At 39.9% G+C, this 12052-nt stretch overlaps 1 protein-coding gene across 1 annotated transcript; it reads right to left on the minus strand.

Moving 5' to 3' along the window:
- Positions 1 to 10178: 10178 nt before the first annotated feature.
- Positions 10179 to 11844, minus strand: her8.2 (hairy-related 8.2). Its single transcript, XM_057839622.1, has 5 exons — positions 11708 to 11844; positions 11480 to 11598; positions 11279 to 11374; positions 11116 to 11194; positions 10179 to 10883 (listed from the first exon to the last, which is right to left on the minus strand). The coding sequence occupies exons 2-5, from the start codon at positions 11540 to 11542 to the stop codon at positions 10534 to 10536; spliced, it is 588 nt and encodes a 195-aa protein (XP_057695605.1). The 5' UTR covers positions 11543 to 11598; positions 11708 to 11844; the 3' UTR covers positions 10179 to 10533.
- Positions 11845 to 12052: the final 208 nt, after the last annotated feature.

Below are 12052 nucleotides of genomic sequence, written 5' to 3' on the forward strand. Positions count from 1 at the left end.
GCCAATAGGCACGCAGCTCTTTGTCTCTGGTCAGCACTGCAAGAACTGGACAGACTTTAATAGGGTTTTTTTTTTTTTTTTTTTTTTTGTGTCGAGGCAAAGACCACTTCGTTTTTCTCATCTGAGGAAAGGCTGTATAGTACGGGAGCCCCCCGGGTGCCAGGATAGAAAAAATAAAAAAATCATAGCTAATCTGTACCCACAGATTACTAAACTGTACCCACAGTTTAGCAATCTGTACCCACAGTTTACTAATCTGTACCCACAGTTTAGCAATGACCCGGAATGGCGGGGACTCCGAGTCTAAACGCCGAGGGACCGACCGAGCAAGCATCTGCACCATTAGCCCTCGGCGAACAAAGGGGTTTTAAAAGGTAACTATTGCACGTTTTCTTTGGTAGGCGTCTTTCAGGTGTCATCAATCAATATGGCATGTTGTGTTTGCACATTTTCTGTGCTGCTGTCGTGTCCGTGCGTGCTTAATTCAAGTAGTGTTCATTTGTCAGTTAGCTATTTTTAGTAGCCGCATTAGCGGCTACTAACACACAACATGCCATATTGATTGATGACACCTGAAAATGTAGACGGCTACCAAAGAAAATGTACAATAGTTACCTTTTAAAATCCCTTTGTTCGCCGAGGGCAAAAGGTGCAGGTGCTTGCTCGGTCGGTCCCTCGCGTTTGGAGTCCCCGCCAAACATTGGTGACTACAGTTTCCGGGTCATTGCTAAACTGTGGGTACAGATTAGTAATCTGTGGGTACAGTTTAGTAATCTGTGGGTACAGTTTAGTCATCTGTGGGTACAGATTAGTAAACTGTGGGTACAGTTTAGTAAACTGTGGGTACAGATTAGTAAACTGTGGGTACAGATTAGTAATCTGTGGGTACAGATTAGCTATGATTTTTTAATTTTTTCTACCCTGGCACCCGGGGGGCTCCGTAGTATAGGAATAGGAAGTATAGGAAAATTGTTATTCCTGAATTCACATACTAGTGTATTTGGTAAACTATACAGTACGGCATCATAAAACTCATTGCAAAAGCTGTTTATTACAGTATATTCAGGGGTGAAAGTGGGTCAGAACGGTCAGGAACGCAGTTCCGGTATAAGATTCAGGGCCAGAACGTAAGTAAAAAAATAAAAAATACAAAGCTGCCACACATGCATTTCATCTCCAAGAAGAAAACATTCTACCAACATCAGATTTACATACACAAGTGTTAACAACAAGCATAATAAAGGGCTTGTGTAGCGTAATTCGTTTCCACCGATATTTATTATTTACTTTATTCCACCGACGGCATGGAGGTTTCCCCAGCTGCTGGAGTTATGTGAGTCTGACAATGACGAGTCACCTAAATGTGCGAATGCAAATCGCCTAGACTCATTTATCCGTTCAATTGGCTGACATACTGACATGTGATCACCAGAGATAGTTAGCTCTGATTGGTTCAAATGTGCATGTTTTCTGAAACACAAAAACAAATTTAAAAAGTTTGTTGAATTGATGCGACAAAAAAGTGCAATGCAACAGAAAATGGATCAAATCTTTAAGAGCAAGGCAAGAGTTGAGAAGGCTTATTTATCATATTTATTTTATTTGCTGTGATGGGGAAGTTCAGAACATCTTAGCTGTCAATGTGCACTTTGGACTTATATTTGTTCATTTATGTTAGGCTACTTATTCATCTCCTTATGATTTTAAAAAGTCAATGTTTGCGCAATCTTCAAAATATATTCCATTTCACTCTGCATAGTATAAGTCATTTGTACTTATTTTTCTGAATGTATGTTACTAATATCTTCATTATTAAAAAACACAACGAAAACTAAATGTTTATATTAATTTCAATTTTAATGTACATCCTATGTTCTTAAGTAGTTAAAATTGAGATTTGGCATTTAGTATGTGAGGAAATGTGGGAAAATAAAAATTAGGAGATAGAGGCTGGGGTTATTGCTGTTTTTGTTAACTTTTATTTAGCAAATCAAAACAAAAATACAATTTTGAATGAAAATCAGTTTTTGTATGTGTTATAGAAATAACTGACCAAAACTGTTTTCTCTGCATTTCAGTAGTTTTACTACCCCCCCCCCCCCCCCCCCACCAAAAATAAAAATAAAGACAAAAATTAAATAAATACAATTTCTGGCTCCGTGGCGACCTTCACGTCGGGTAGTTCCGGCAAGAAATTGTAACCACTTTCACCCCTCAGTATATTACAAATAGATAATAAACACACAGGTAAAGCCCCCTGTTAAATGACTAGACCAGCCATGTCCAAAGTCCGGCCCGGGGCCAAATGCGGCCCGTGGTCAAATTTCATCTGGCCCCCAGCCTCTGTCATAAAATCAATAATGTCTGGCCCGCACACAAACTTTATAAATTGGTCAGCAGTACTGCTACTAGCACATGAAGTAGCTTACACACTAAATGCTGCTCCTCATTTACCCACTAAAAGGCAGCAGCACTCTAAGCAACATTACCCCGTATGACCCTTTACTCCAGAGTTCTCCAACGACCGGGCCGCGGACGAGTACCGGTCCGTGGTGCGTTTGGTACCGGGCCGCGCACAAATAAAATATAATTTATTAACAACTGCATTCTGGCAGATTGACTTTGGCCTGTGCTGCTTAACACACCAATATCCCTGTCTACTCTAGATATACAACTACAGGATAGTACATTGTAGAAATGCATTGATTGGACTGTTAGCAGTACATCTTGTTTTGTATATCTATGTGCGCTTGGCCTCGATAATACCGTATGACGTAGGTCGTCGGCCATCACATTTGTTCCCGGAAATAATTAGCCCCCACACTAGAATGACTGAAAAACAAACGTCTTTGGACATATTTTTTTACAGGGAAAAGGGAACCTGACAAGCCAGAAGATGAGCCTACAACCTCGAACAAAATAAAATCTATGCTACTTCCCAATCACTAAAGACCCACGAACTGCGAAGGAGTGGATTCGTGACTCGTATGTGAATAAACCGAGTTATTCAAGCATGTCTGTGCAACAGGAATATCAGCTTGTAGAGATCGCAAATCACAACGAATTTAAACGTACATTTGAGACAACAACTCTACTGAGGTTCTGGATTAAAGTCATTTCGGAATATCCTGACATCGCTAGGAGTGCACTAAAAACTGCGCTACAATTTCCAACATCGAATCTTTGTGAAGCGGGCTTCTCTCACTCTGCCATTTCGGGACCATCTCGTCTCAACGTAACAAGTTAAGGTCTCCCACTGATTCAGCGGGTGAGTTGTATTTTCCCTGCACTTAACACGACGGGGTTCAAAACAAATGGTATTTTATGTTTGCTGTATTTTTCTGCCGCACATTGCCGGTGTTCTGACAAATTTGGCATGTGCGTAACGTTAAAAATGACCGCGAATGCAGCGATTCCAAAGTAACTTTCTTTAAAGAAAGGAATATTAACTTACGTTTGCCAGGTTAGCTGCACACAACAACTGCACGCGGCTCTCTCACTTAACGACTTCGCCGTGTCGTTAAGCATTCATTTACGCCATTTTCATGTTGCACATGTATGTTTATAATGTAAATAGTTTTTTCTTTGGACAGTGGATAACATTGAGGGTCCAACTGAATATAAAAGAGGGCTTTTTTCACCCCACCACAAAAGCTTTGAGAGCAAAATTTTATAAGCGCCCAAAATTTGACAGAACACCGGTCCGTGAAAAAAAGACCCAAATCACACCGGTCCGTGGTGCAAAAAAGGTTGGGGACCCCTGCTTTATTCCATATCTTCTAAAATGGCGTTAATCAACATAAAAAAGAAAGTTTACCGCTACGGCCGAGGCTTCAAGGATAGGCAGAAATTGTTCTATTTCTTCACTAAAATACGCAACAACTGTGTCTGCCTCATTTGGAAAGAGACAGTCGCTGTTTTTAGAGTTCAGTGTGAGGTTATATTACCAAACAAGACACGCTGACATGTACAACAAGATTACAGGGAAGATGCGTAGAGAGAAATTGAAGCAACTTTAATTTTACAGCAGAAGTATTCCACAAGAGCCCGACAGTCGAAAGAGAACGCCGCAAAGGCTAGTTGTAAGATTGTTTACATTATTAATTACAAAAAAATATAAAGTAAATGTGACACACAGAATGGCTTGCTAAAATTTGCTTAAATATATTTTTACCACACCAAATCTGGCCCCCTTTGCAAAAAGTTTGGACACCCCTGGACTAGACTGACACAGTACATGCATGTATTCATTCAGTCAAGCACTCATTCATCTGTTCATTCATCTTTCAAACCACTTATCTAAATGTAGGTCACTGTCGGGGTGCTGGAGCCTATCCCAGCTAACTTTAAATAGAAATCAATCGAAAAGCAAAACATCAATCAGCATCTTTCAGATATGACATTTTGTTCAAAAGAATGGCTTTCATAGAAAATTTTTCACAATACAAAAAGGGTCAAAAAGTTAAAAATAGTTTTGTAGATTTCATGGGTTTCCATGAAATGTAACTGTCTCACATGTGTACACAATATCGTACGAAACCAATCAAAGTCCCTTGAATTTAATCGTTTCGTGGCAGACTTTATGATATCACCAAATATCATACTCTTGTCACATCGTCATGAAACTGGTGATTTACACATCTTGTAGGTATGCACTCAGATAGGCTTCAACAATGCTCTACTGCAGTGATTACGTGCTGTGATTCCTCACTACATCGCGCTTCAAACTTCGCGCCCTCGGTCCATGGTGGGTTTTTTTTTCATTAAAAAAAAACAAAAAACAAACTCAGATGAGCCGTCCCAAGCCGATCGCGTAGTCTCACTCTGCCTTCTGCTGCACTTTGTTGGTCAGGCAGTGCACTGGAGTTGCTTATTAAAGTTAACGATGATTGACAGACGTTTAATGTTTGATCCTTCCACAGATTCTTGGAAGCCGAAGCTTCAAAGGGCCACATGCGTCAATCATCATTTAACTTGTTAAATAGTTGCTGTGGCAACTCATTGTGTCTAAGTGAGAAACTTGAGCGGATTTGAGTGGACTCACGCAATGAAGCATTTAATAAAGACACTACTTTATTCTTGTTTAAAAATGGGACAGTTTAAAACTTATCATAATTATTACATTTGAAGTGCTTAAAAACTAATTAAGCCATAACACATTCTCCCAGTCCACTTCTGGATCATCCAAATGCTCTCTAGCGAACCGCAGACGGGCCTGGACGTGTACTTTCTTCAGCAGGGGGACAGGATTTGAGTCCCTGGTGGCGCATTGTGTTACTGATAGTAGCTTTTGTTACTGTAGTCCCAGCTCTCTGTAGGTCATTCACTAGGCCCCCCCGTGTGGTTCTGGGATTTTTGCTCTTATTATCATTTTGACGCCACGGGGTGTGGAGGGAGTTGAAAGTCCATGTTGCCCAACGACAGCCCCAAAACATCACTGCTCTAGAGGAGATCTGCATGGAGGAATGGGCTAAAATGCCAGCAACAGTGTGTGAAAAGCTTGTGAAGAGTTACAGAAAACATTTGGCGTCCGTTATTGCCGACAAAGTGTACATAACAAAGTATTGAGATGAGCTTTTGGTATTGACCAAATACTTATTTTCCACCACGATTTGCAAATAAATTCTTTAAAAATCAAACAATATGATTTTCTTTTTTTTTTTTTTTTTTTTTTCATGGTTGAGGTTTACCCATGTTGACAATTACAGGCCTCTCTAATATTTTCACGTGGGAGAACTTGCACAATTAGTGGTTGACTAAATACTTATTTGCCCCACTGTACCTTTTGTTTAGTATTCAACTCACATCTCATGCTGCTCTACAGCTAAACGTAAACTACATCTAATGTAAAATAAATGATACATACAAAGTACATTCCTTTAAATGTGAAATTTCTTTAAGTGACAGAATGAAAACAGGATATCAATGTTAAATTAGAGCATCAGTCTGGTTTTGGATCTTGCTAGATTGTTAAGGTTCAACGACATCTGACTGCACGCATGACGTTTAACGCAGGCCCGACCGTCCCGTTTTCTAGTTCGCATTTGTGTCCGAGTCTCAGCAGACCGCCTCGGATGTGGGGCGGATGTAACGTGATGCCTTCAGTTGGCAGCTGCTGCTGGCGGCCCCTCGGCCCAAAGAGAATCAGCCGGGGGAATTAAGTGTCCTTATCCAAAGAAAGCGACAGGTGTTGCTCCAAGCCTGCTGCTGCAGCAGCATATTGCGTTTGTTCTCTCTGCTGTTTGATTTGTTTGGAAATTGACTGTACTTTTACATACACTCAAACACTAGATTTCCCTTCTACTTAAAAAACACCGTACTTTGGTTAAAACACATAAATCATCTCGTGTGAAGTAACTTTGTTTATGCATAGTAGTTTCTTTACTCTTATTACTCCAGTTTTGTGCAATCCATTATTATGCAAATTATCACCAGGGAGGCGCAATTGTGTCCGCTTGGACTAAAGATGCGCACAGCGCTCCTGATAAACAAATACAGTGCGCGTTTTTTATGCGCGGAAATGCCACAGTTGCGCTTCATTGCGCAAGAAGCCTCACAGTAAAACTCTACAGCCCCAAATGAAGGAAGCGTCTCAGACCTTTGAAGTGGAATGATTTTGGCACCTCGCCACCCCCAGATCCCCGCGCCACATCTTTAATGGTGCGGACTGGGAGCAGCTGTTCCGACCAGCCTTTGTTGAAGGGATGCGATGAGGGACCAGGCATCCCCCTCTGTCTCCCGCCGCCTGGCTCCATGAAGGGGGCCACTCATAACGGCCATAATGAAGGAAAATGGACCATATGTACAGCTTTGAAATGCAATTGATGGATGGCAGTGGCCATCATTGTCCAGCAAATGACTTAGTTTTGCTTTCCTACACAAGACATTTCTACCGCAGGATAGTGGTTACATTTTAGAACTAAATGGGGAAAACAAACGTTTGCTTGCTGTGTATTTTTCAATAAACTGGGGTATCTTGTTGTAGGAGATGTGATGATAACTATAAGTGGAAACTGAAGTCATGGCGATGACGTCATATCTTGGGGTGACGATTGCAATGCACACTCTTGTATGTTACATTGTTTATATTTAATTTCATGACCAAGTCATCATTAAATTAATCCTCCTGTCAAAACGCATTCAGCCATATACATGTGACCCTTTCCCATGGAGGACAATGTATAACTGAGGGTGAGTAATGGCGTCCCCCTGACATTTAATAGTGTTATACCGTATACAGTCATGGACGAAATTATTGGCAGCCAAAGGCGTAGGTTTGGTGTCAACATTGGTAGGGACGATAGTGGACCTAATTAATTGATGGGCTAAATGATCAATGCAAAATAAATCTATTGATTTATACTAACTTTCATATGTATTGGTATGGTATTCATACACCGTTCAATTCAAACCTTTGTTTTCAAAACTACTAAAGAAACATTTTGAAAACTTCCGTTCAATTCAAACCTTTTTTTTTCAAAAACTACGAAAGAAACATTTTGAAAACTTCCAGAATTAATGTCTGGATTTTATTAGCAAATCTAAATTGTAATATTTGAATATGACTTAAATTACCGTATATTAACATACACAATAAATACAAACATCTTAATAATCTCTTAACTATCCAGGAATGCAAAAAATAAGCATTTGTCTTAAGACCATTAAAATTGACTATCTAAATAAAGAAATGAAGTACAACTGAAAAAAATTTGTTAGCTAAGGAGTAACAAAAATAAATAAAGTTTGATTCTTCCTTCAGGTAAAACACTACTGCTTTTGTCCACAAGCATAGCAAAACTCAACAAAAATGAAAGCTTCTTTGGGCTGCTTTAAGACCTCATGAATAAAATAAAAATGAAAACTGGGGTAGAGGGGGTAAACCTCGGTTCACTACATTTCTCACAGTTTAACGTTAAGAGTAGAAAACACATATAGGACGACACTTCTCTCTAAGCAGCTTCCTATTCGAGTTTTGCAGGTTAGTAAATTCACACAGTTTAATGTAACGCTCTGACGCAGGTCGGACTTTCAGCAACAAAATTTGTGGTGTGTTCCCCACTTCCACAACATTGACGTCTTTTTACATTACTCACAGTGGCTGCTGCTGGCCCCAAAAAACTTCTAATATTCCTCCTCTTCGAAGGGGGTTGAGAAGGCGGCATGTTTTCAACATGTTGTATAAGTCATCAACCAATCAAACGTGCGTTTGAGGAAAAAAATGTACTGGCACATTCAGCAAGTGAAAAGGGGTAAATGTAAGTCTGAACATAATGAAAATAATTCACTTAATAATGGTAGGGTCAATTCTATCCTTAAAACATATGGGAAGACAATCTAAATTACCTACACAACTAAAGTCATTATTATAGAATGCAAATAAGGCTGCTTAAAAGTTGGTGGGGACAATTTAAGAATCCCAAAGAGTTGGTTATGTTATGTCCCTACCGTCTCTATGCAAACCTACACCCTTGTTGACACCCCTGGAAGTTTTCCAGAAAATACATCATTTCTCACAGAAATTAATGCAATTACAAATGTTTTCAGTATGAATGTGTTCATTTCTTGGATGTGCATTGGAAAAACACAAAACAGCTGAGGAAAAAAGTCAAAATTGACAAAATTTTAGAAAAAAAAAAAAAAAAAATAGGCTGGAGAAAATTGTTGGCACCCTCACCTCTATATTTGGTTGCACATCATTTGTAAGAAATCACAGAAAGCAATCGCTTTCCTCTAACCATCAGCAAGTTTGGTGCACCTCTCAGACGGAATTTTGGACAACTCTTCTTTTGTGAACTGTTCCAGGTCACTCAGATCTGACGGGTGCCTTCTTGCAACAGCAATTTTGAGATCTCTCCATTGTGTTCGATATGATTTTGATGCGGACTCATCGATGGCCACCTTAGAATTTTCCAGCGCTTTGTCTCCAACCATTTCTTGGTGCTATTTCAGGTATGTTTGGGGTCATTGTCCTGTTGGAACACCCATGACCTCTGACACAGACACAGTTTTCTGACACTACACCCTACATTACCGACCCAAAACATTTTCATAGTCTCCATATTTCATGACTCCTTACACACTGTTAAAGCACCCAGCTGCATCGGCTGAGTTAAGTACAATGTTGTATATCAACATATTGTTTAAAAGTTGTTGTGGAACCCTAATATAACATTGTAACAAACATATCAAATGTTGTTGATGTATACACAAACATTAATCCCCCGTTTCTTATCATTGACTGTACTGCAGCCGACTCTATTACAGAAAACCCATAATAAAAACATTCCTTTACTGTAATTTTGGCACTATAATACACACCTAACTATAAGCCGCCACCCACCAAATTTGACACGAAAACGACATTTGTTCATAGATAAGATGCGCTGGACTATAAGCCGCAGCTGTCTTCACTGTATTATGGGATATATATACCAAACAATATTAACTGGTAACACTTTATTTGACTGCGGCCTCATACGACTGTCATAAGACCAAATGAACCACCATGAAGCTTTGCAGTCAAATGGTTCAAAGCTTCATGAAGCTTCATTTGGCCATCACTGCTCCCTTGGGAAGACAGTCAACCTCTGCTGCCACCTGCTGTCAACACTGTTGTCAAACAACATGCCTCCTAAAATGCATTGCAGCTCTACAGATGTAAATAACAATCAAAACTCATGTTCTGTGCTAATTATTTCTTCAGTTACTGTTCCATTTGTTTCATTAATTGCTAGTTATGGTATTTGGTAACACTTTATTTGTCAGGTTCGCCATAAGATGTCAATAGACAATCATAATTATGACATGACACTGTCATGAACATTAATGAATGCTTATAACAGATGACATTTGGTGTTATCTGGCAAATTAGCTCACTTTGGAATGGATGTAAAAGATCCGAGCTGGACATGAATGGAGTTACTGACATAATTTACCGGATGATGGACACTTAATGACATGTCATAAGCATTCACATGGGACCATGACAGAGTCATGTCACAATTATGACGGTCTTAAGACGAGCCTGTTGAATAAAGTGTTACCTATGAACCCAAATAAATCAGCAAATAAGCCGCACTGGACTATAAGCCGCAGGATTCAAAATGAAGGAAAAAAGTAGCGGTTCATGGTCCGAAAATTACGGTATACAGTTGAGCAAAAACAGTCAGAAGAACCTCAGTAAATAATATATTTTATTATCACTCATATTAATACACCCAAAAGATAATAAAAAAGATCTAGGCAATACCAAGAAAGTGAAAGAATGAAAGTGATACATTAAAATAACAAATAAATAGTATGTTAATACAATAAATACTTGAAAGATTAATAGGGGCCTTCTACAATGCAGGCTACAAGAAATCAACTTCAGAAGGGAAGTACTGAGCAAGGGTACTTATAGAATTATTATAGCATGTCTAAAACAATATTGACTGGAACAAAACTGCCCCACGTTTTCCTTCTGAGCAGCATATCTATAAGATACATAACAGAAGTTGGCCGAACAACATGTGGATTAAATTGTGAGGATCACCAAGGCCGCCACATCTCCAGCATCCTAAAGTGGGAGTCATGGAGTGCAGCTCTCTCTTGACGTCTGCTGACTGCAGACTCATGGTAGGTGGGATGTTCCCTCGTGTCTCTTCTGGTTGATGTGCTTGGAGGTATGCCGCCTTGACTGACCGGAGTCGGGACATCATTTCTAGTTACTGGCTGTTGGATGGGCTCTTCAGAAGATCTTGGTAAGGATCTGAGGAGGTGGTTGAGCAGGCGGGAACCAAGAGTTTTATCCATCCAATCACAGGTGAGGAGTGTATTGTGTACTTCATGCATGCACTGGAGGTACCCTTTGCTGTATTTCTGCTGGGCCTCCAGAGGGTCTGGAAGAGAGGACGGCTGGTTAACGAATGTCTTAGTGCTCCCTAGTGGTGACTACAAAACGTGTTTTTGGGGAAGTTTTCTGTGTATTGCATAAAATGTTGAGTTCCAGCATGAAAACAACAATTCATCTCTACTGTCTATCAATTATAATACAAATTACAACATTTCCCCAAATATTCTACTGTAAGACATGCACTTCAGCAAACACATTCCATCATAATCTATTCTTACCATTGAGTTTATTCATCTGGATATTTTGCAAATGTTTCACTGTCATCTCAAGTATGTCAGCTTTTTCCAGTTTGGATTGCTGTAGAGAGAAAATAGGCTTGCTTTAATTAATTTAATCTCGCTTCAGCCTTTGTGATAGAGAGTTGAAACGTGGAAAATTCACATCAAGTCTGAAGGCGCAGATCACGGTCTCTTTCAACTGATCCAAACAATTGTTTATCCGCTCTCGGCGTTTCCTTTCAATTAGAGGCTTCCGAATCTGTTATGTTCAGGGAAAGGAAATATACAACTCAATTAAAGTTGTGTGGCCAAAGAAAAGCACAAAATACTAAAATGGTCAATAGGATATCCAATTGTACATTACCTTCCTCTCCTCTTTTGCACTGTGGTGCTTTCCTCCAGTGTGCGCCATAGATGAAGCCGTCATGATGCTAGAAGTCTCCCTTCTAGTGTCTCTAGGGCCCTCGGCACGCTATGTCCCTCCTATTTATACAAACACAATTAGCATGTGAATGCACCAACTCTTTGGCTGTGGGATTTTCCCACACACAGTCAAGACTGCCAGGTCACTGCCTCCATTCAAAAGCCTTACCAAGAGAACCAGCTTGGAGGAGGGGGCATGAGCAACAGATGTCCTGCCTGAAACCATGCACTCCTTTGCAGGTCTCCACCCATGTAAAATGTAGTTTCCTGTTGTCCTAGAGATGAACAAGGGTGTGCAGTTACCATGTTTTTGCCTTGGGGAGCCCATCAGCCTTTCTTTGTAGCAGGAAGGCTACACCTGCAAAGAGGCCAGACCACTGCTCCCAGAGGCGACAGAACAAAATGTTGACAAATCACCTGCAAATAAGGTGAAAGGGCACATGTATAGATGTTGGGTTTGACAGTACATAATCTTCTGTTATAAATTGAAACATCAAAATTAATTTGAACATCG

The sequence above is a fragment of the Corythoichthys intestinalis genome, chromosome 6 (genome assembly GCF_030265065.1).
Source record: "Corythoichthys intestinalis isolate RoL2023-P3 chromosome 6, ASM3026506v1, whole genome shotgun sequence".
Taxonomy (NCBI): Eukaryota; Metazoa; Chordata; class Actinopteri; order Syngnathiformes; family Syngnathidae; genus Corythoichthys; species Corythoichthys intestinalis.

Bases quoted from the DNA above. Each gene is read 5' to 3' on its own strand.
- her8.2 (XM_057839622.1), bottom strand. From the start codon at position 11,542: ATGACGGCTTCATCTATGGCGCACACTGGAGGAAAGCACCACAGTGCA. The intron at 11,375-11,479 runs GTAATGTACAAT...TGAACATAACAG, and splicing joins GTGCAAAAGAGGAGAGGAAG to ATTCGGAAGCCTCTAATTGA. The intron at 10,884-11,115 runs GTAAGAATAGAT...CCTCTCTTCCAG, and splicing joins CCAGATGAATAAACTCAATG to ACCCTCTGGAGGCCCAGCAG.